The sequence below is a fragment of the Gavialis gangeticus genome, unplaced genomic scaffold, assembly GCF_001723915.1.
Source record: "Gavialis gangeticus isolate Ggan-Ray unplaced genomic scaffold, GavGan_comp1, whole genome shotgun sequence".
In the NCBI taxonomy this organism is placed as follows: Eukaryota; Metazoa; Chordata; order Crocodylia; family Gavialidae; genus Gavialis; species Gavialis gangeticus.
The window spans coordinates 170,748,947-170,774,032 of NW_017729032.1; the positions used below are offsets into that span (position 1 = coordinate 170,748,947).

The window sequence follows — 25,086 nt, forward strand, 5'->3', positions numbered from 1 at the left end:
TTTACCTATTTATAGCCATAGTTAATAAATATTAAAATAGCATCAAATGACATCTCCCATATTTAAAGTTCCAAATAGTTTCCATTATAAACTTAGTATTTTCACATGGTCCAAATTTTCCAAAATATTTATTTTAGGGATGAAATTTTCCATGTTTGTATGACTGAAAGTTTTATAAGTTGGGAGATATTTTTTCTTTTTATTTTTAACTCAGAACACAATCCTTTCAGCTATTTTTGAGTTATGGGAGAGTGGAAAAAAATACTTTTCCCATTGTGTAATCATAAAAGATAAAACTTCCAGCCACACTTTTTAACAATACTACAAGGAAAACAACTTAAGGTTGAACTATGGTCAAGACCTACTGCCTTTGCTTGGTCTGTGGGAAAAATTAAAAATAAGGTCTAAATGATGGAAAATAATGAGTAACCATTCCCAGTAATATCTGCTTAGCTTAATAGCAGAGGTTAATGAAAGCCCACCTCTTTAATCACATCAGTGAACATTCCCTTTGTCCAGTGCCACCCCAGAAGTGAGCTAACCATACATGCTGAATCTTTCAGTTTTTGCCTACCCCACTACAAACTCCTAGCATAGTTGTATTTAATGGCATAACCTTACACACACAAAGCATGCTTCAGTGCACAGGTGTTCATATCATTACAGAAATTGCATTTGCTCTGAGCAAAAGTATCTTTATCTGTATCACACTACAGGATTAGCCTCAGATGAACAGCTACAAAGGTAGTTGTACAAGTCTTAACATAATCTTATTGGCTATATATAGACATTCAAAAAGCCCGAGGTGGAATCTAAGTTATACCTTTTATTGTAAGCGGCATAGTTTAGATCAGTAACAAACAGAACACACATTTGCCCGTTGGTGGTGGAGGCAAAACTTAGACTGGATTCCACCATTTTTAAACCAGTCGGTGTGTGCTGAACTTCTGTTTTCTTACAGATATAAACTAGTTTTTGATCTCTTGTACCACTAAAAGTGTAATGTCTGTACATGGGCATAGTGCTTCTACCCACCCTTTAGACAGTTAGGCTTTGATAACTCAACCTGCCATCTGTCAAGCTGACTGTAAGCAAGGCTGCTCGCAACTAAGATGGTTCCTGGCTGGTCTCTACCTCCCTGTTTCTTATTTACACCCCAACAAGCAGCAATAAATATACCAAGATAATGAGAAAAATCAGCTGTACAAGAACTTGAAAAAAGAAACCTTTTTTAATTTTTATGCCCTACAAGGATTCTTCTGGAAGTCACATGATAAAACGTCTCTACACGTAAGAGCATATGAGCCTTTCTGCCTTCCATGGCCTGTTTTTTTCCCCTCAGCAGCATAGCATTCTAGAGATTGAGTAGAAGAAAAAAAATAGTTGATAAATAGTCAATCAAAATCTTTTAAAAAGTCTTCAATTCATGAACCTTCACAATGTACATCTGGTCACCACACTTCATGTACTCATCCTGGGTTTTGCAGGGCAACAGCAACAACTGTCAGGCATAGCAATGCTTAAACAACACATTGTGTGAAAACACAATTGCATGATATATATGTATGAACGTGTTGGGTAATATCTTCTTGTTCTTCCTGTAGTCTCCTGCCACGGCTTAGATTTAATAAGAAAAGGAAGGAGATCAGTGAGTTGATAAGGCCCGTGATCAATGAATAGAACCTAGATGTTACACGCTCAAAGTAGAAGATATAGAAACAGTAGCCTTGCCAATTACTTCATTGGTAAAGGTAGTTGACTTGAAAGTGAGAAAAACCCCGAACTGAAACTTTTGACTATACTTTGTTTAAACTAATCTAAACTGCTAATTGCCTTATTAGCGTAACACAATTCCCGTGTCTTTTGCTCTTCGTCCATGGCTCATGCCAGGAGCAGTTCTCTGCAGCTCCTCCACAGTTCTTCTGATTATTTCCTAAACAGTTGTTGTCCCAGCGGGGTCAGGGACTTATTGGAAGCTCTGTTTCCCTGCACATTGTCCCAAAGACTCATTCTTTCATTCGACTCTCTGCCAAGCCTGTTCCCGCCGCCTCAGTGTCCCTCCAGACTCACCACAGCAGCATGATTCTTTTTATCAGCGTTTGTCAGGATCTGACCTGTTGAGTCTTCAGATAGTTCAGAGCTCCCAACTTCCTTCTCAGTCACAGGTTAGACTTCTTTCTGTTTATCTCTCTAGGGTCTCAGTTACCCCTGTGTTCTTCTTCTAGTGCCCAAAGACGATCTGTAAATGTCCCGCTGCTGGTTTTATCCCCAGTATTCACAGGCTAATCATCTGACCTCTTTCCAGGTGTGAAATCCTCTCCACCTGGCAGGGTGCATTCAGAGGTCACTCCTCCCAGGGTTAGCCCAAGTAACAGGGCTCCTGCTTGAGTCCCTGTTACAATATGCATGCCATTTTTTCAAGTGTAAATATTCCCCGTTGCAGTGAGATGATTCCACTGGTTAGTAGCAATATATTTTCTAATTTTAGATATACCTTCAGACTACATCAGGAGGCATAAAGAACTGTGAACTTCTCAACAAAAATCACATAACAGTATTCTATCCTTGTCTTGCCACACCTTCTCCCAAAATGAATGTCCTTCTGTCAGAAAGTGGAGAAAGTTTTGGATGCAGAAAATATTTTCTGCATTATTCAACAAATTATGCATTTTTATTTTAAAATATATGTGGTTCTGTAGCCACACCTGATGGTCTACTGATGGAGACTGCCAAACAAGCCTGTGAGTGATGGTTGGATGCTTTCTGTTTCCTCCACCTCACTGAAGTACAAAAGTGAAGGACTCATGAGGGTCTTTTACATGCTAATATTGTTATTCTTATGCATTATTTGCATTGTCTAATGAAAGCCCAGATACATGAAATGCAAAAATCTAGTTGAACATAATATTAGTAATATACATTTTTATAGTAATATTACAGTATCAGTAATGTACACAGTGTGGCAGAATACCCCTTTGGGCCCAAGGGGATGTAAGACCCTGGGCCCTGAGAGTGACAGAGCAGAATTATAGGGCCAGTTAAGCTCAGAGAGGAGTGGCTGAGTCCCAAGGGGGTGGAAGACTCTAGGCTCCAGTGTAAGGGGCAGAGTTGTGGCCTGAAAGAGGGGCGAACTGGTCTGGTGAAGTGCCAGGGGAGAAATAGGCCCATAGTTGAGCAATTGCTCAGTCCCATTCGGGTGAGGGTCACAGGAGAGGCCCAAAAGGCCAAGCCAGGGCTGACCGAGCGGTGGACAGTAAAGCCTGAGGATCTCTGAGTAGAGCATTGTGAATGTGGCCTGGATAGGCGGTATGCAAGAGACTGGGAGAGAGCCGGTGGAGTATATATGACTCTGGTGAGAAGCAGGTGGTATGCATGGTAGAGACACAACTATGTGTCCAGTTTAACCCAGCTTTGAACCAGAGTTGGAACATACTGTGAGACATCAGCAAGGCGTGGGGCATGTGTAGGGGTGGTAGAAGTATGTACTTACTGCTTATGGTCAGGTGGACATACAAAGGGCAGCCTTCCACCTATTTCATATCACAATCATTTATCAACAAGGTGTGTCAGGTGAACAAAGCATGCAGTTTGCCCAGAGATGAGGGTGGGGCCATACTAGTACTGGGTCTAGAAGACGCCCTTGTCACACACAAAAATATTGACATATGTAAACATAAACATAAAAATGTCTCAGTGCCAAAGTAGTTGTACAATATTTTCCTGAATAAAAGATGACACTCCAATAATTAGATTCTATATGGCTAGGGACAGAAATTGCACATAAACTGGAATAAGTGATTGGAAATTGATTCAAATCTGTAACACAACAGAAGTTCACTGCACATAAACCTCTTTCAAAATGGCTGAAACCAATTTAAGATAAACCTGGATGGATGCAGTATCAGAGTTAACTGATTTAGATTAAAATGGTTTATTGAACTTCTATCACAGATCCCCTCCAAATTCAAGTTAACACACAGTCCCCCAGCATCCTAAGATGCTTTGCACCTACCCTGCAAACCTCCCCTCATAGGGTGGGTGGGCTAGCCTTAGCCCAAGCTGTCTGTTTCAGCTGTGCAGGGAGGCATGGTCTAGTACTCCCTGGCTTCTGGCCTCAGCTACTGCAGGCATGTGGCTGCATTTCCAGAGGAAATACAGTAATATCTTTCTTTCCTTTTTGGCTAAAGTGTGGCTTTATATTACTGTTTATGCATCATATTCAGGGATGCGTCCTCCTGTACATTGAAATAACTCACTGAAATCTATAGAAGTATTCCAGTTTTTTCATCCATATTAACACTTCAGCCCAGCGCTTTAACTCCTACATTTCCTGGCTTTTTATTGCTTATGATTTTGTAACTTCAATGTAGAGTTTGTGTTATTATATACATTTCTTGTGCATATTAGAAGTAAATCAGAATATATCCAGTTAGTTGTGCCAGGATTTCACACAATTTCTCTGTTCTCAACTCAAACCCAATAGTGAATTCAGTTCTTAATGCCTCTAATCCCTACTCCTTGTTTATCTTAAAATACTAATTTCAGCTATGAGCCCTAGAGCTAGCATTGGTATTCTTTAATCTTATTTTGGTTCCCTACAGCTCTTCATATAGTGTGTGAATGTTAATGCTAAAGTTATTTTTATTTATTCAAAAAACACCCAAACTAACTGATTGAAGTTGCCTCTTCTCAAAAGTAGGTCATGAAAGAAATATAACACAATTGCAGTAATTAAGAAGGGTTTTCTTTTCTTAGCAAACTGCCAAGACAGAAAGATCAATACAGTAAAAACCCTTTTCACATTACAGCAGAGGGAGTTGGAAAAGATCCACTTGAGCTCTCAGAACTGAAATGCTGGAGGCTGATGTCATTAACGAAACCAGCTGAGGGCTGAGAAATAAACCAAACAAACAAATAGCTCCTAAGTATAAAATTAGTGGGGCAGATTATATACTAGTAAAATGCTATGCAGATAGATTCTTGCCTTGGTAATGCACAGTACCACCTTTGAAGATAGGAAGTAGGATTGAACAGATTTTTTTTTACTTAATTATTTTTCTGTCCACATATGCCAGCTTGTTGAAACATTTTTTTGTAAGGAAAGTTTAGTTTTCGTAAATATTGAATTAACAAAATGAGAAATAATTTAAAATTGGTGAAATACCTATCATTACAATAAAAAAATAAATGTATTGGACTCAAAATTCCTTTCCTTTGAAATGAAAAACAATAGTCATATGTAAGTACCCTTAACCCACAGGGAGTCCTGATTTTAGTACCAGATTTATCCACACATTTGATTGTCATATCTGAGTCATTAATAACTATTGTCAGAAAAGACATCTTCAGGCCAAAACATTTTTTTTATCATAGTTATAAGTATTTGTTTTTCATTCTTAGTCCCTCCACTTCTTTTTCCTGTCAAGAACTAGGCTCTAGATTTTGAACTCTGGTATATTCAGTGATTTGTCATACAAGATACACTAACATGTCAGTATCAAGCCTAGACAATGTCTTGTTTATATCAGGGATTTCCAGAAAGAATTGTACAGATGAAAGTATTGTGGCTCATTTCTTTCATTTTATGAGAATGTGAGGTTATGGGTAGGAATGAGTATTTTATGAAGAAGTTTTGAATCTTGCTGACTGAATGCAGCTTTATTTTATTTTTCTGGCCAGCACTTAGGCTAGGGACAGACATTCAAAAAGCCTGAGCCTGAATGATTCAATCTTTTCAGGTTAGGCTAACCTGGCTAGGCTCAACTGGTTTGTAACCATATAGACATTCCAAAAATGCAGGCACATGCCTGCAGTGGCTCAGGCTAGAAGCTGGGGGGTGCTAGAGCATCCCTCTCTTCACTTCTACACTGCTGAGCTGAGAGGGAGAATGGACAGGTCCTGGAAGAATGCTCTGATTAGGGAAGAGTACCCCCCACCCCACCCCCACCTGAGCAGCCCAGAAGACAATTGAGTGTTTATCACCCCTAATTCAGTGTTTATCTGACCTTTAAGAAAACAAAGAAAACAAAAGCTTCTCTCCATTAATTCAAGCTCTTCTTAAACAACTTTTTCCAAGAAGGGATGTTACCAGCTACCTGTTGATTAGCTCCAAAAAACCCAAACTTTTTGGCAATCCTGTCTGCCTTTGTCCGGTCTCCCACAGCACAGACAACAAGTGGTATGCTAGCTAATGCTGAGAGGTGTCTGTGTAAGGCAGAGGGGAGGGGGAAATACCTGCTTAGCAAGGATTGGGGGTGGGGGCGGTAGCAGGAGGAAGCCAGGAAGACTGCAGTCTCTGCCGGAGCTGCACCCAAGGAGCAGATGGGAGGGTCTAGCCCTGCTGTGGAGCAGAGAGCCCATCCTATCCCAGAGAGCATGCTGGAATACTGGGGAAGTCTGGTTTAACTTAAACCAGCAAATGGTCTGGGACAGACATTGCATAAACTGATTTGAGCCAAATCAGTTAAGTCTGATACTACATTCAACCAGGTTTATCTCAAACCAGTTTCAGCCAGGTTTCAAAATGGTTTATGTGCACTGAACATCTGTTCTGTTACAGGTTTAAACCAGTTTCTGATCACTTAAACTGGTTTATGTGTAATGTCTGTCCCTAGCCTTAAGGGTAGAAGGAAGGTTAGGGTAAATAAATATAATTGCTGAGATGGTTATAAAAGACTAGCTCAAAGTTAGGCTATTTGGGCTTTCAGAAACCCCTGCGTCTTTTCTCTTGGAGGTCTTGGCTCATGATTCGCTACTATAAATGTTCTTGACAGGGCATTTGATTAAGGTGGCAGTTGATGGTTCAGCTCATTGGGACTTCATTGAAGCTGTTATCTTGTTCTCCAAAATCTTAGCTTTTCATTTTAAAACAATAAACCACATCTCTAGGGCTAGGTACAGACATTCTAAAGTCCAAGGCAGAATCAATCTGAGTTACATTGTTTTCTGCAAGCAGTGTAGTTTAGATCAGTAGCAAACACAACATGCATTAGCCCTTTGGTTGGGGGCAGGAGGCGGCACAAATTTTAGACCAGGTCTGCTATTTTTTAACCAGTCTACATGTGCTGAATTTCTGTTCTATTACTGGTATAGACTAGTTTTGTGTGCTGAACTTCTGTTACAGCAGGAGCAGGCAATTATTTTTGGTGGAGGCCTGCTTATTGAGTTTTAGCAAGCTATCAAGGGCCACATGATAGGCAGCCAGGGGCAGATAGCTATTAATTTTCTAAATTTTTTAGGGGCCCCACAGAGCAGGTAGAATAGCCTGGCAGGCTGCATCCGGCCCACAAGCTGCCTTTTTCCCACCCCTGTGTTACGGATATAGACTAGTTTCCAATTACTTACACCAGTAAAAGTGTGATGTCTCTACCTGGCCTAGGTGTTTTGGTTGTGAAAAAAACCTAAAAATATGCCTCAAGGAGAACTTTTGCAAAAACATTTTTGAGAATGTGCAGAGAGCCTGGAACAATTGCTTAGAAAGGTTTAAGCTGCCCCATTCATGTCACTGAATAAGCCAGGACTCCAGTGATGATGGTTTCAGTGTTAACATAAAGTTAAATACTTAATTCTTCTCATAAGGAAGGAAAGGGGGAGGTTTATAGATCTGTCCAATTCACTGCAGATGACATCTCATTTTGGTGCCACCTCCCAGATGCCAACACTTATTTATTTTCTTCAGTCACAAAGGAATCAAGTTCAATGCCCTCTGAGGCAAAGCACTCAGAGGGCATTTATGAGCCATATTTTGGCCACTCACATGGGCAGAGCTTATTGTTGATGATATCTTGTCATCAGCTGGAATTGGAAGATTGTCAGAGGATGCCTAAAATGAAAAAATGTCTTTAACTGTAGCTGCTGAAATTGGCAATAATCTAAGAACTGAAGTAGGCATGAAAAAGAGAGGGCCCTCTGCCCTCTTTCACCCTACAAGAATTCTGGCAGCCTGAACATGGAACAGGGTGAAGTCCCTACTCAAGAGAGCTGGAAGAGAAGACAAACAGAAAGGTGTGGGGGAAAAACACACTGTCAGCCTATGGGTTAAGGAGCTGCTGATTCTTAATGATTGTTGTGCTACAGTACTATGTTAAGGTTCATGAATTACTGGTGCCTCCCACGAGTGGGGGAGCACCATGCGGATGACCGGGGACTGCCTGCAGATGCCTCCCGTGATATCGGTGGCAATGAGCAGGGACCACCCATAGACACCACCAGCTGTGTCACACTGATTAAAAGCATCCGCATGTCACGTGTATCAGTGGTGCAGCGCATCTCCATGCTGAGAAAATGGCAGCGGTGCACTTTGAACTAAAGCACATCAAACGTGCCACTGATGCACACGATGTGTGAGGGTGCCAGAGCGCATCAATTTATGTGCTCCACTTCAATGCGCTGGATTTCCAGCACATTGAAGCAGGCTCCCTGCATCTGTGTAAATGCCCATAAATATCACGCCCCCTCTTAATTAGAGAATTTGGTATGAAATGAGAAGGAAGAATCCTGACGACATGAAGCCTTTTCTGTGAAGGTGTTTTTAGAAATTAGTGGCAAAAATAGCTGCCTGTGCCATATGTCTGCAACAAAGTGAGAGCAATAGCAGAGAACTCTGATGGCAGCGGTGTCAAATGCACCCATCATTTACAACTACCTAGAGAGGTTATCTGGTCCAGTAAATGGTCATTGTACACTGGACAGTTTTATTTCCAAATTGCCATTATTTTCTGAAATATCTTTGTCCGTGCAATTTAAACAGCCTGGAGCTGCTGTATTCCACCGGTAAACAGTGCAAGGACCCACCTAGTTCTATGCCATCTTCTCCTCTGCCTGCCCAGGCCCCGACCTCTTCCCCCATGACCTTCCCCAGAAGAGAAGGGATTAAAAAATAGGAAGTTTGGGGCACTCTTATTTTCCCCATATCCTACCCATCTCTCTTTTCCTGGCTGAGGCAATGAACATGCATTGCACTGTGACTGTTTGAAGGGGAGGAAAGCATGGCTGAGACTACACCCTCCCTCTTCCTATGTGACTGACGGCTTCAAGCAACAAATCCAGAATCCTCTCTTGAAAGACCCTCTGCTGCCACCTACAGTGTCCTCATCCCAGGCCTAGCAATGGGGCAGGCTATGAAGATCAGAGTATAATACAGTATAATAAAAATTAGGGATTAAAAATAAAATGTAAAGGCTGACATCCAATTTACCTGCCCCAGTTTCACAGTATAATTAAAGAAGGGCATTTCAGTGGGTTCAATGGCTGCTTCCAGTTATTTAAACAACCCTGCATGAATGTAGCACATAGGAAAACTACACTGTTGCTTGGGGTCAACAGAATGCCCATTCAAATTTAAGTATGCAAATACATTCATTGAGTTTATTAGCACTGCTGTCATGCTTCACATTAACCACACAATTCTGTTCAGAGGACTACAATTCAATTTTGTTTTACATATGATTGAAGAAAATAGAAAGCTGTAATCTGCCAGTGGGTGAGGGGGAAGTGTTTCAGATAAAGGATGCCTGGATGTCTTTAGGTCATTTTCCTGTGTTTCGGGGGGGGTTTTGGTTTGGGGTTCGGGGTTTGGGTATGTGCATTTCAATTGCTATGGGGAGCTAAAAATCCTGTCACTTTAAATGAGAAATAGTCCTAAACACACAAGTTATTTTTCTGAACTGCACTTTGAAAATAATTATTCACCTAAGCAACATTGATCCTCACTAATGACAGGAGACTATCAGTTTACAGAAATAATTACATTGTGGCACCAACTGGAGTCTTTTGCTTGTTATGTTTCAAACTCAGTTTTATTGTGGGGAAATCTTTTTGTTTGTTTGCTTTCTTGCTTATTTCTTCTGGGTTAGACTTAGAGCTACACCCGAGATAATTATATTCCCCTCCTCCCCACTCTATGTTCTGCCGTCCATCGAGTTTGGGGTTTTCACGTATAGGGATGGGGGTAATCAAAAAGCAGGGTTAATGAAACTGAGTGAAGTCTTTCATGGCTAAGCCAAATTCCTAATGAATAGATTACTCTGGGGCAGAGACATGATCTCTGGGTCATTTCAGATGGCTAGAGCCTGATAGTTGTGTATCTAATTGCTGCAATGGCATCTGAGGGAGGGGAGACCTTAAACGCATGAGCGGGGATCATCTGGTTATTTATGGCATGGTAACAATGTGTATAAAGATATGATCTGACACATATGTCAAAGTAATTCCTGCTCACTGACTGCAGGGAAAATGCATTATAAATCCAGCTACTTACTGTGTTTGGAATTCTAATACGAAAGAAGGGGAGTGGGGGGAAGGTAGCTGCTGTGGAGGCTTTCTTCATGGTTGCCAAACTATTTATTTTTCAGTCAGGCTGATTTTCTCTGGTTTTTAATTTATTTAACAAAGGTGTCCTCTGGAAAAAGTAAAATCCCCTCAGAACAAGGAAGGATTATAGCACTAATAATTTAACCTAATCAGATGCATCATAGGCAGAAGCAGCAGTTGTAATTTCTTGTGATTTTATTAATAATGTTCACACCACTACAATGGACGTCATCACTGAAACTGAATTTTTGTAAGAGGTTTCAACTTCCCTGTCTTTCCTACTACCAAAAAACTGAAACTGCTATTTTTAATGTACTGAAAAAAAATGGTACATGTTCCTTTTTAACAGTAGCTGTCACAGTTTCTTGCATTACCACGGCTGTAGCAATGAACAACTATGAAAAAAATATATTTTTAAATGTAATCAAATGGGTGGAGATACAAATGGCCTTAACAGTCATCATCAGTATCTTTGTTGAGAACCATTTGGTGAATTATTCTGAAACCAGTTCTGTTTTGCAGAAAGTAATACAATTATATGTAAAGTTTGTCCCTTTTTTAAGGGGCCCGTTATAAGAACTCATAACTAGTGAGATCTCAAAATGTGCACTTTTGTCATTTTGTAACAAAATGTTGTGGTTCATGAAGGTACTTTTGCCTCCACCATAGCAACTAAACTGCAATACTTGCATACATTAATGCATGTATACCCTCAAGGATGGTGGGCATTAGGAATATCATAGCTCATTTTACAAAACTGAAGACCCGAGGTGCACAAGTTTTCCTAGGGTTGCACATAGAATTGATGTCAAAAAAAGAAATTGTACCAGATTTCTTGAGTCTCAGTCCAGCACCACCTTGATGATGATTGTTTTCTGTGAAGATGAGGCTGCCTTTTCCTGTTGAGAGCAGCCCAAGACTTGCCATATTCATGTTTCTCTCTTGCATGAAATATAAACTGCAGCACTATTCAATACAATACTAGAGAAGAATGTCCCTTAAATTACCAAGGTATCTGTTGTTATGGAAAAACAGCATCTGAGTCATTGATGAAATATAGCAGGGAAGGAGAATAAAAGGCATAACACAGTTCAAAAGAACTCCATTTACATAAATATGCAGAAACATCTGTTTCAGTCATGAGTGACCTGCTGGTTTAGATCATCAGCAGGGGAAACTTGTAGTTGATCAGCACTGCCTGCCGTAGCAGGTGCTACTTTAGGCAACAGGAATTACTGAAGAGGTTTTCAGTGAACAAAGACCACTCTGCCTGCCAAGAGGAGACATACGGGAAATTAAAACAAACAGCAGACTCCTATGAATGTTTAATTTATAATTTGTGGCAGCAACAGCATAACTAGGGGTGGGTGAGAGGGGCACCTGCCCCATATGCAAAGTTAGGAAGGATGCCAGAACCCTTCCCACACCCACAGCCCTGCAAAGTTTGTACCCCAGCAGTATACCCAAGCCAGGAAGTCCAGAGCAGTCCCAGGTTGCAGCTGCTTTAAGAGCAACAGCCAGGGTGGGCAGAGCACACAGTGGCAGAAGCAGCAGCAGCTCAGCCACTAACTGTTTAGGAGTTCCTGGGATGGATAAGATGGTTACCCCAATGCCCCACCTCCGCTCTTGAAATTATGCACTCCCTTTCCCCTGTGGGCTCCCACTCTTGATGCTACACTCCCCTCCCTGCCACCCCACTCTCAGACCCCACATATGCCACCCCAGGTCTTTCCCCTGGAGCCCACCCCTAGCCTCAGAACCATGCACCCCCTGCTCTTGTAGAGTTTGCCCTGGGTGCCAAATCTGTTTGTTACACCATTGCCTGGCAGCGTATACGCGCACTTTTACGTCCAAAACTTTCCAAGACTATTCTTCAATTTTCGGTGAGTATCGAAGCTGTATGATTCATGTATGAAAAGTTGTTTATATTGAACTAGCTGAAAAAGAAAACAAAAAAAAAAAAAAAGAAATGGATTTTTTTATCAAAATTCAAAGGAGATATTTTAAACTGGACTATCATCTACATTTAAAGCCAATGTGCTATTCATTCATTATCAAAGAATATATCCTAACTGGTTGTGCAAAACCCTTCCTTTTTTATGTTATGGTTTTCTTAGTGATTTGTTTAGCCTTGATCTGGTACATTATAAACAATGAAGTACTTCAAAGACATCAAATGGGTGTGTGCTTACCTTATTGCTCAGTACTAGGTGTTCTCTACAATGCCTTGCTAATAAACATTTGCTGTTTGTTCTTCCTTTTGGGTTTGCTTATTAATTTTACTGCTGTTTAAAGTTCTCAGAGTGCTTTTATGCCTTGTTCCTTCTTTCAAAGGGAACAATCTGTTTCCCAAATTATAAACCAGTAAGCAGAAGACCAGATTATTAAGTGTGAGCTGGAAAAGAGTAGGTGTGGTATGATATACTATCTCTGGCAATACATTTCAGCAATACTGATTAGAAGGTGCTTATGCAATGAAGAAGGGTGTCCAAGAGAACTGTAGTAAAGCTCTTTAAGAAAATGAGTTAATAGCAGTAAAGGGCTTTCATGATTTAAAATACTTTCTCTGCCTCTTTCAAATATATAATGTTTATATAAGTACTGCTTAAGTCAGGGGTGGGCAAAATGCAGCCCACCAAGCCATTTTGTCCAGCCCACAGGGCCCTTAAAAAATTTAGAAAATTAAGATTTATCTGCTCCTGGCTGCCTGTTATACGGCCCTCGATGGCTTGCCAAAACTCAGTAAGCGGCCCTCCGCCTGAAATAATTGCCCACCCCTGGCTTAAGTATTGTTTGTAAATAATAATAAAATGGCACAGCACAGTATGAGTACTAGATTCACAGTATTTAAATAATTCTTCACATTGGGTCACAACTGTAATTCATATAAACATATTAGACCATAAAAAATTTAATTATGTCCCCTTAAATAGTGTTTACATATCATCATGATAGAACCATAACTCTTGTTTTCTTCCCTCTTTGAACAGAGTGTGGATCACACTTCTTATAAACCTCATCATATTGAGGTAGGGCTAAGATGAGCATAACCAGTGACGAAGTGAATTTCTTGGTGTATCGCTATCTCCAGGAATCAGGTAAGTTTCCTGACTTTATTACAGCACTGGATCATGGGTGCTAAATATTAGGTATTCCCTGCCCACAGAGGTCCTGGGTAAAACAAGAAAATAAATATCATTATGTCAGTAAATATTTAGCAGAATTGTCATACCACCTTATGTCATACTAGTTTATGTTACTAGCAACATACATGCACAAATCACAAATATTTCTATTCTTTGCTTTCTTAGCCACTTGAAAGTATTTATCTCAGGTCCTTGTTAAATGAGGGGAGATTTTCTTCAAAAAAGCTTTATACCAGGTTGCAAACAGATAGTCATCTACATAATCAATATGTTTGTAATAGATCCACTATATGTGTGCGCGCACGCGTGTGTGTGTGTGTGTGTGTGTGATATCAAGGTAATGATGTATGTAAATAACTGTATAGGTTGGCCTCTCTCTTGAGACCCTAAGTTGTATGTTCTTCCCTTCACCCTGCACATCTGGCACTGTTTTTTTCATATAAAGCGGAATCTTTTGGGAGTAAAACACTAACCTGTGCTTTTAAAAAATATATTCAAATTGGTATTTTATTATAGGATCCTTTTGTTATTTCAACTCTGACAGAAAATGTTATTTTAATGTTTGCAAGAGGCAAGCACATTGCTTAGGGACTGACATCCAGGATCTCAGCAGGTTTGAGGCAAGTTCTCTGAAGTTGGGTAATGGGTGCGGGGAAGGGGGAGGAAAAGAGATGTGTGGGGAAAAAAATTGTCCCCTTTATTTTGGCAGAGGGAACCAAAGACCTAGCAGCTGAAAACTCAGACCCAAATCTCTATTTGGGGGCTGAGAATGCCTCCTATTAGCCATCCTAGCCTGGATCCACTCAGTGAATTATTGTTTTTATGCCACCCTGATAGAACCATTCCAGTACTATGAGCCCTCAATACAAGTAACTTCCATTGAAGCTTATGAGGAATCTCCATATGTGGTAGACATGCAAGGTTTGATCCTCTAAAGGGCTTTTGATAATTTAGCTATCTGTCATATTGGCAGATCTCTTCGCTCTAACTGCATGGCCCTAACCTACATCCCAGCACTCTAATCAGCAATTATTTTGGCTGGAGGGACCACTGAAGGACTTTGGGTGAGCTCTTGAGATCTGGAAGGCAGAGGTGGGGAGGCGGAGTGCTGACTTGGCCCCAGCCCTGGCCCTGTCACAGCTGTTTACATGGCCTGTTTACAAAGAGGGGGCCAGAGGGGTGCCAGTTTTTCCTATCTGGCCCTGGGCCTATGCACTCCACACCCACTGCTAGGGGTGTCAGATGGAGCAAGTGGGTAAACAGGTGGGGTCTCCATGAAGCCCACCCCAAGATCCCTGTGGGCAGGGTGTGCTCAGATGGATGGATGGGGCCACAGGCAGGCAAGGAGCAGTGTCCAGGAGCAGGACAGTTGAGCAAGGCATGGGCCAGAGCTGGGATTGGGGAGCAGTGATAGCGTGATGCCAGGGCCCAGGACAGAGCCACGGTCCTCTCCCTACATGTCCCTGTGTTGAGCATCAGTTCTGCAGGGAACCACAGGGCGGGAGACTGGTGCCCATCACAGGGATGAGTGAGGAGCAGATTACAGCTGTGCTCCAGGCCCTGAGCCCCAGCCCTGCACTGTCATCACCCCATAATCCCATCTGCCCATCCCACTCCTGGATACCACTATCCACCCAGCCAAGTGTGCCAAGCCTGCGGGGGTCCTGGCCTGGACTCCATGGACACCTCACCTGCCTGCTCTGTCTGGCATGACCAGCAGTGGGTGCAGGGCAGACGGGCCTGGGGGTGCTCAGGCAGTGGGGCCAGGGGCTAGTGACACTTGCTTCCAGGCAGCTGCCACCCCACCCCACCCTGCCCCACAGATTACAGCTCCCAGCTTGCCCAAAAGTTGCATGCAGGGATACAGTGGGCCATGCCATGTGGCATCTCCACATCTGGGGGCAGCAGGATCAGTCACACTTACCACAACTGCCATGGGCCAGAGGGAATCACTTGGCAGGCTGTATCTGACCTACATGCTGTATTTTGCCCACCCTTGGATTAGAATCTGGTATTTGGCTTTAGTTCACGAGAATGGGGGGAAATATAATTTGATCACAAACTAACCAGTTTTCTCAAAATAAATTGACTGGAGTTTATTGGCTTTTGAACATTCAAAAAGTTGCATAAATCTCATTAAAATTGTTACATTTGTACTGTATTTTTTCCACATTATGTTGTTGCAATGTAACAGCTTCTCCCCATTGGAAAGAAGAAACCAAAGATGGTAGGCTTCATGTTCTGCTTGAATTGTCAATAGCCAAAATGATGCTGTGGATTGATTCAAAACAAATCTTTAAGGACTTACTGATGAATGACAGGATCAAAAGAACAATGGCTGAAGGCTCTTATTGATTTTTTTCCTAGCATTTTTAGATAAAATACCGTTGTTACTTCATATTCACACTATTATTTGACAATGAAAAATATATAGTCCTGCATACACAGGAAGAGTGTGAGTGTAATTGCATTGATGTCACTGATTTTGTTTGATAATTTCTACAGGTATTATTAAGTAAGCAGAAACTGGTCTAATGATATTAAGAAAACCAGCTCAAACTGAGCATTTTAGGACCTGGATGATAATACATAGTCTTAGTACTAGTGCCTGACACAAGACAAGACACAGTAGTCTTGTACAGTAAATGAGAATTATAAGTAACGCTGAGCCAACAGATCTATTTTTAAGAAGCATGTACTGTACAGTTGGTTTTGATGTTCTGAGCCATGCTCATACTGTTTTCCCTTATGGGGTTTTACGTTTGTATTTTTTTGTTAGACAAATAAAGAAATCCCAGCTTGTAAGATGCTGTGCCACCTGCTAGCATAAAGAATGTAGAATGATGAGATACAAATTAAAAATGTCTAAACAAGAACCTCTAATTATTGTAAATTTGACATACACTTTTTTAATCCTTAGAGGGACAGTGTTTATTTTGAATATAGTTTGAGTTCAGTCATCTGTAGTTTATGCTGCCAGCAAAACCAGGAATCTTTTTTAGCTTTTGTATAACTGATATTATACATTGGAATATGGACCGAGGTTCATGACACCTAGCCAAGCCCAAATAGCATCAAAAAGATTAAATAAAAATAGAGACAATAAAGTAATTTTAACTCAGGTTTCCTCTTTGGTTGCCTCCTCTTTAATATTCAGACAGAAACAAATGTATACCACACCAAGAATTTGAATGCATATAAGGCAAGTCCATACCTAGATCATTACAAAAATTTGGCAGCCCTGATTCTGCAGGGTTCTTGAGGATGTTTTGAATATTGCCATGGCAAGGTACTAGTAAATGGTGGTCATGAAAATACTCTAATGATATTATTAGAGAGAAAGTTAAAATCTTCTGAAATGGTGGGAGTAGGGGAATCATCGATTAAAAGTGAAAGTCAGAGGTTGCTTTCTGTTATAATTGAACATTTGAATCTAGAAGCATTAAATAATTGAACTATCCATATCAGTACTGTTGTTTGATGACAAATCTTAGGATACAGGAGAAGTTTGTGAGGTATTTGACTTAGGCTTCTTAATCTTGAATGACACCAGGTGCATCTACACATGCTCCTTGCTGCGGAGTAGACTAATCAGCTCCACAGTGAAATGGTACAGTCTGCATGTGTGCTGGTATTAGGGCACAGTAAACTAATTAAGTCTGCCATAAGAGACTATTGTACCTGACAATACTCTCTTATGGCAGGATAATTTACTGTGCTAAAACACACATGTGGACACTGACCACAGGCATAAATTGTGCCTGGCCAGCCCAGTCAGCTGGGGGCCTGCTTTGCCCTGGCTCATTGCTGCTGTCCCAGGCCCATGTGTAGACACCACAACTGAGCAGTTTACTCCTGTATAAACTGCTTCACATTCATTTCTTGTCTAGATACACCCACTATAATAAAATTAACACCATATGTAATCAGTACAGTCCACATCAAATGGATTAAAAGCTGTTAACTGAAAGATCTTGAAAAGTCATTGGAAATGGACAATATTCATCTAATGGGATGTTTCAGTTGGAATTCCAGGGATATTTTCCCATTTCTGTACTATTCAACAGCTTTATCAGTTATCTGGAAGAAAATTTAAAATCATTGCTGATTTAATTTGTAGGTGGGAAATAATTGATTAAGTAATTGGTAAGAGGTGGCAGCACTTCAGTTATAGAGACTAAGCAACACAGTTTGGAAAGCCAAGCTAATGTAAGCAACATGCAATTTAATATATCCAAATGCAAAGTTGTTTATCTAGAAATTACGAATAAAAGAAAAATAAATGAAACCCACCAGTTCAGCCCACAGAAAGAAAATGGCCATCACAGTAAAGGAGAGGTGAAAAATTCCTTTATTTTATTTCTGAGACAGTCATTTTTTATCATCATTTTTGTGATGCTGCTCATTGTGTGCAGGAAAATATCCACAACACACTTCAAACAATTTGAGCTGGTAAAAGACTAACAGCAATGTTTGGTGCTGGCATGACAAGGCTCCCAGCCTGGCTTGCTGCTGGGCTCTGACCTCCTCACCCTTTGTTTCCAGACTCTGGGTCCTGCCCCCTCCATCTCACCTGCCATGGTTTGATGTTATAGTTTTGAAGGGAGGCTGGAGGTGGATGTGGGTTTTGGGGTAGGTCCTTGTCTAAAACCAGATTCTTCCCAACCTTAGCTCATGTTTAATCTGGCTGGGTCCCATTGCCCAGGGTCCACCACACCAAGACCTAGATTCTTGAGCTCTAACTCTAGCCCTTTGTGGGCTCTGGGCTGCTTGGCCCCTAAGCACATCCCTTGTGGGCACGAGAGTTATACTCCCCAGTTTTTGCTATCAGATATCTGACATGCTACAGTCCTTTAAGATACCACAGAGCCACAGTCTTCCCTCTGAATGTATTTGGACTCCTGCCTGTACTTAACACCCTCTAAATGTAAATCAAAAGCATAAGCTCCTGCTCTCAAAGCATAAAGCTTGCAAAACAAAAGCCCACGGGGGCACCAATATGAAAGGTTGAAGGCACTTACCTTGCATTGCTCTCAGTGTGGGGTGTCTTCCACCCTTCTGTGGCACAAAGTCTTTTCTCCCAGACAGTCTAGACTGGCTCCTCCTTGGAGCTCTGCCTCCTTCAACCCCTGTGGCCAGAATGTTACTTCTGGGTCAATCCCTGGACTTTGGAGTCTCTCCCTGGGTCACTTGACCTTCTATTTCCGCCTCAGGCTTGCCAATTACTGCCTACACCTGGGGCAGGCACCCATCTTATCCCTTTTTGCCGTTAAGTCTATTCAAGAGGCCGGGCTGGCCAGCATGCCCTGGGCTCCCTCCCCTTCTCAGTAATGGCGGGGAAGCCCTGTTAAAAAGACATCCCAGAGACATCCAGGCAGAACCATACAGTGCTGATATTAGAGTCTAGCAACATTGTGGATACTCTCTAAACCAGAGGTTCCAAAACTTTTTCTTATTACGTACTCCCTTCCAGTTTTACCAGGTGCCCACATACCCCTACAAGCATACATTTGATATTTTAACCCCTTAAATTCCAATGACTTTAATGAAAATTAAATCTGCCTGTAATGGGGGGGTGGTCCAAAGAGATTGATCCTGCCCCTCCTCCCCCCCATTTAGGGCAGTCTGTCTGTCACCCGCCATATCTTTGATATAAAAATGAATAGATGTGATGCAAGAGGCTGCCCCATGCACTGGGCCAAACACATGGCTACAAACCGACCCTACACTGTGACCCATGCTCCGCAGGTGGCACCCTGTTCCACATACTACTCCCCTGGCCCCTTACTGAGCCGCACTTGGCCTCTGGCCCATTCAGGCCACACTCACACTTGACCCTCACTGAGCCATATACTCACAGTGACCCCTCACTGGACCACACAATCACACTTTAAGCCTCAGCTCCCTCATTGGTTCCTGGCCCTGGCCCCTCACGGGGCCTACACTTTCCTCCTTAGGCCTCAGGCCCCATTCAGTGAAACTTGGGCTCATAGTGCTTTTCTTTTGGGGTGTGCTCCTCTAGACTTTCCCTCCATGGGGTCACCCACAAGGCAGTGGGGGATGAGGCTTTCCAGCACCCCATCCTTGCCTTTCATTGGGAAGGCACGGGTGTGGTATTTCCCAGCAGTCCCACCACACCATCCAACCCCAGCAGGGTTCAGTTTCAGGTCTTACCCCAGACCAGGGGAGACCACCCTGCCCTTTCCTTGAGCTCTCCTGTGTTCTCCCTTAGGGTACACCTCCTCCCATCTGGGAGACTTTATTATTCTCTCGACCCTAATTCTCCTTCAGACTCTCCCTGACCCCCGTCCAGCCATATGCCCAGTCCCTTGCATTCCTACTTTTAGGTGGCTCTACTCACCCCCCTCATTTAGTTTCATAGTTTCATGGGTGTTAGGGTCAGAAGGGACGTATTAGATCAGCGAGTCCGACCCCCTAATGGACAGCACCACCTTCCTTGGAAGCTTATTTGATATTTTGGCAACCTTCTCCATAAAGAATTTTTTCCTAATGTCCAATATGGATTTGCTCTCTTCCAGTTTGTGGCCAGTATTTCTAGTTACTCTGATAGGCGCCCTGGTAAACATTGTATCCCCTATTTCTTGCTGCCTCCCACCCCCAATGAGTTTGTAGGCAGCCATGAGATCACCTCTCAGCCTCCTTCTGCAGAGGCTGAAGAGGTCCAGGTCTCCCAATCAGTCCACAGAGGGTTTTTTCTGTAGGCCTTTAACCAGACAAGTGGCCCTTGTCCTCAGGTCCCTCACTGGTTAAGATGGCTCTGGCTCCCACCTCTTACCAGTAGTCCCCCACTCTAGGGACCTTCTCCTGTCTAGGCCTGGCCCTGCTCTCAGGATGCCAGGCCCTCTATGGCACTGACCCACCCCTCACGGTGAGCACTTTGGCCCATCCTGGGCCCTGGCCCCAGCCTGGGCCAGTCAAGGTGGTACAGTGGCTCCCTGGCCATCTATCCTCTAACTCACTCTGGGCCTTACTCTCAGAGCCATATACCTTACACTGGTTCGGGGGCCTCAAGCCCCTCACATTCTTCATTCTCAGCACTCTTCTGGCACCTATTTTGCCCAGCACTATTCTACTCATGCCTCTGGCCTCCAAGCCCCATAGGCCTATTCTAATTCATGTGGTAGCCTGCTGCACCAGCCAGGCAGGCCCCAGTCTCTCCAAACCCACAGGGTACTCTCTGGGGTCCTGGTTGCATGGCCCCACTGTCTCCATCCCAGCCAGGCTAGGGACCCTTCTGGGGTCCCCTGGAACTTCCTCCATCCCCAAGAGTTCCTACCCTTTCCTCCAGTTGTTTCAAGAACTGCAGTCCTCAAGCTTGGAAACACCTGCTTTAAACCTTAGGACACACTTACAAAATAGAGACTGTATCCTGGAACACACAAAAGGACATAATCCATTGAATATAAATATCAAGTGAGAAACTATGGCTAAGAAAGCTATATAGGGTGTATAATCAAGAAAAAATCAGATGGGAGTAGTTAGATGGTATTACCTCAGGATATGGTATTAGTGAGGCCATTACTAAAATACTATGTCCCCTTCTAGTATCTACACTTCAAAAAAGGATTTTTTAAAATTGGAAAGGTTTCATCAGACTGATAAAATATTGAGTCAAGGTGTCTGGAGAACATTCTTTTTTACTAAAAGTTGGTGAGGAGTGAACTTGATCATAGTCTACAACCACCTACATGTCTGATAGTAGACAGTTCTTTAATCTAACATTAAAAGGGATAACAAGATCTAGGGACTGTAAGTTGAAGCTAGACAAATTCAGAGTAGAAGTAAGGTATGAATTTTGTTTGGACAATTAACCACCAGAACAATTTACTTACAGACATAATCTACAGGTGTTCCTTAGAGTCTTTAAATCAGCACTGCGTATCTTTTAAAAGACATGCTGTGGCTCAAACAGAAGTTGTGGACTTTATTCAGGAAATATTGGTTGAGATGCTATAGATTGCTAGAAAAGACATCCAACCGTTTAATCAGAATGGTACCTTAGGCCATAAGATATATCAAATTACTTTCCTTACACATCACCTGGAATTTTCATAATGGTTTTGCCCAGGGCGGAGGAGTGGGAGGTTAGTTGCTTAATTGCATCAGATGGGAGATAGGTGCCTAAGTACAAGAATCTGATCCTAAAAACTCACCTAACCCTATTATAAGTGCTTCAAAATTTGTAGGTGCCTACATTTTCACCAATACAGTTCCCTAAAGACCTAAAGTTCTCTTACTGGTTGTGTCCAGAGATGCTATCATCTTGGGAGAAGTGTGCTGATATTTATTGCACACCTAAATGTGTTTGAAATTCACAGACTAATGTCTCTGCACCTAAGTTCTCTGAGGGATCTGAAAGGCATGTACTGATCATGCCTTATACTCATTGATCACCAGCACTGAGCTGAGCACAAGACGCAGCAGCCATGGTTACTTACATTCAAAAACAAAGAGAAAAAGTCAATCTTTTAAGTAATAGCCAAGATAGAGCATTTGTGCCTAACAAATGGGAGAGACCTGGCTTTAATGCTCATTTCTACCTGAGAGGGTGAAACTCCCCAGGAAAAGTTCTCAAATCACCAAATTATAGGGCGGAATAGGGCTCTTTCCATACTTTTGAAGGTGTGCCTAAGTTCAGTAAAGAATGCATGGAGAATAAGCAGGAGAGAGTGTGACTGTAGCCCAGTCATAAGGGCATTCTCTTGGGAAGTGTGCAATACTGCATCCCAATCTGTCCTCCCCCATTTTGTATTTGGCCATTTAAAGTGCCTAGCAGTAGTATATTGCACTTGTACCTAATAAATTGCATCCTATTTATTTCAGACCAATTTTCCAATTATCAAGACAATTTTGAAGCCTAATAGTGGTCTCTAACTTCAGCCACCTTGTCTTATACAAACTTAAGTAGTGTACAAGCCTTAAAATATAATATATATATAATATAACAAATCCATACTTGAATCAAATCCAGCAAAATAGTTGTTCCCTATCTTGTTGCTTGCAGTTTCTTGAAACTATTTCAAAATTATGTTGGTTGGTTGATTCTGTTCCTCGTCTCCCTACTTATGAACTTTCCTATTGTTCCTCCACTTTTGTTTTGTTTTCTAATATATTTCATAGATTTCATAGACATTAGAGGCTGGAAGGGACCTCAAGAGATCATCGGGTGCAGCCCCCTGCCCATAGGCGGGAAGTCAGCTGGGATCAAGTGACCCCAGCAAGAAATAAATCCAGCTATTTTTTGAATGAGTCCAGAGTAGGTGCTTATACCTCCTCTGGGGGGAGTTTATTCCAGACCCTGGACACACGCACTGTAAAGAACTTTTTTCTAATATCCAGTCTAAATCGGCCTTCCTGGAGTTTATAGCCATTAGACCTTGTTATCTCTTGGGGAGCTCTGGTGAACAGATGTTCTCCCAGGTCCTGATGTACCCCTGTTATGAAGTTGTAGGCTTTCGCCAAGTCCCCTCTGAGCCTTCTGTTCTCCAGACTGAAGAGTCCCAAGTCCCTCAGCTTCCTTGTACAGCTTTCCCTCCAGGCCTTGGATCATATGAGTATCCTCTGGACTCTCTGAAGTTTCTCCACATCCTCCTTGAAGTGGGGGGGCCCAATACTGGACACAGTACTCCAGCTGCAGCCCCACCAGGGCCGAGTAAAGTGGGAGGATGGTTTCCCTTGTTTTGCTTGAGATGCATCGGTGGATGCATGCCAGAGTTTGATTAGCTTTGCCCACCACCACATCACATTGGTGGTTCATATTCATGTTGTGGTCAATCAAGACCCCCCACAAGTCCCTTCGGTCATGGTGCTAGCAAGCGTAGCACTGCCAAGCCTGTAAGTGTGCTGAGGGTTCTTCCTACCAAGGAGCAGCACCTTTTACTTATCTGTATTAAAGGCCATCCAGTTGGGGTCGGCCCACCTTGAGAGTGTGTCCAAGTCGGTCTGTATCCCCAGCCTGTGCTGCGGTGTGACAGCCCTCCCCCATAATTTGGTATCATCCACAAACTCGGCCAGTTCACATCTGACTCCTGAATCTAGATTGTTTATGAAAATGTTAAAGAGTATTGGCCCAAGTACCGAGCCCTGAGGGACTCCACTGGTAATGCTGCACCATGTTGAATTGCTCCCTTCAACTGGTACTCTTTGGGTCCAACCCCATAGCCAGCTTCCTAGCCATCAGACCATATGATGATCTAGGCCACAGTTCCCCAACTTAACCATGAGGACATTGTGGGGAACTAGGTCAAAGGCCTTCTTGAAGTCCAGATAAGTGACATCCACATCATCTCCCTTGTCCAGGGCATAAGTTACCTGGTCATAGAAGGAGATGAGTTTGGTCAGGCAAGACCTGCCAGTCACAAAGCCATGTTGGCTGGCATTCAGAGGCTTGCCTTCCATTAGTCTGACATTAATGGATCCCTTGACAATTTTCTTCAGAATTTTTCCAGGGACAGACATCAGACTGATTGGTCTATAGTTCCCCAGCTCCTCCCTCCTCCCTTTCTTGTAGATAGAGACCATGTTGGCTCTTTTCCAGTCATCTGGGACCTCGCCCAAGGGCCACGATTTTTCAAATATCCCTGCCAAGGGGGATGTACTGTTGCCTACCAACTCTTTCAAGACCCTCGGGTGCATTCCGTCTGGGCCCATGGACTTGTGAAGGTTGTTTCTCAAGGTGTTCCCTCACCTGATCCACATCAATTTTGGCCCAGTCACCCCCTCCCAAATGGGTTTGTGCCATTCTTGGCAATTGATCCTTGTGGGAAGGTAAAAAACTGATGTGAAAAAGTCACTTAGGAGATTGGCCCTTCCTTGATGTCAGTTGCCCTGTTGGATCTCTCAGGGGCCCAGTACTATCCTTGTTCTTTTCCCTACTTCCCACATATCTAAAGAAGGACTTCTTGTTGTCCTTGATCCCTGTAGCAAACCTAACTTTGGTTTGTGCCTTGGTTTTTCTCAACCGCTCTCTGCAGGTGCGGGAAAGAGCAGAGTAATCCTCTTTGGTAATGCTTCCTGTTTTCCAGCTGGTGTAGGCTACTCTTTTGAGCTTAATGAGGTCCAACAGTTCCTTAGGAACTTACTTGCTCGCTGACTGCATTTCTTGTGAGAAAGGAAGGCTTTGCCCTGTGCTTCAAGGATTATGTTTCTGAGTGATGACTATTCCTCACGTACTCCCTTTTCTGGGGGAATATGGCTCCTGATTGCCTGACTGACCAGTTCTCTCAGTTTGCAGAAGCTGGCCTTCCCAAAGGTAAGGACTTCTGTTTTACTGAGGGGTTTGCCTGCTCTTTGGTGAACTAAGGTGACCAATTCATGGTCGCTGTCACCAAGCTTACCCTCAATCCACAGATCGCTCATCAGGTCCTCCCCTTTGTCCAGGACCAGATCCAGCAATGCCTTTCCCCTAGTTGGCCCATAGACCTCCTGGGTTAAGTAGAGGTCATTGATGCACATGAGAAAACCACACAACCTGTCAGATTTGGCCATGTGACCATCCCAAGAGATGTCAGGGAAGTTGACAATCAAGCATTGGGAGCATGCTGCTTTGTCCAGTTCCCTAATGAATTCCCGATCTAGGTCTTCCTCTTAGTGGGGGGGGGGGGTCTTA

The 25,086-nt window shown here is 42.7% G+C and overlaps 1 protein-coding gene across 1 annotated transcript in view; it reads left to right on the forward strand.

The window, feature by feature from the left end:
* The window catches only part of TBL1X (transducin beta like 1X-linked), a 372,330-nt gene that overhangs the window by 245,788 nt on the left and 101,456 nt on the right, over positions 1 to 25,086 (forward strand). The window contains exon 4 of the mRNA XM_019524649.1: positions 13,302 to 13,409. Coding sequence (XP_019380194.1) covers positions 13,352 to 13,409 — 58 coding nt within the window. The 5' untranslated portion in view covers positions 13,302 to 13,351. The remainder of the gene's footprint in view (positions 1 to 13,301; positions 13,410 to 25,086) is intronic.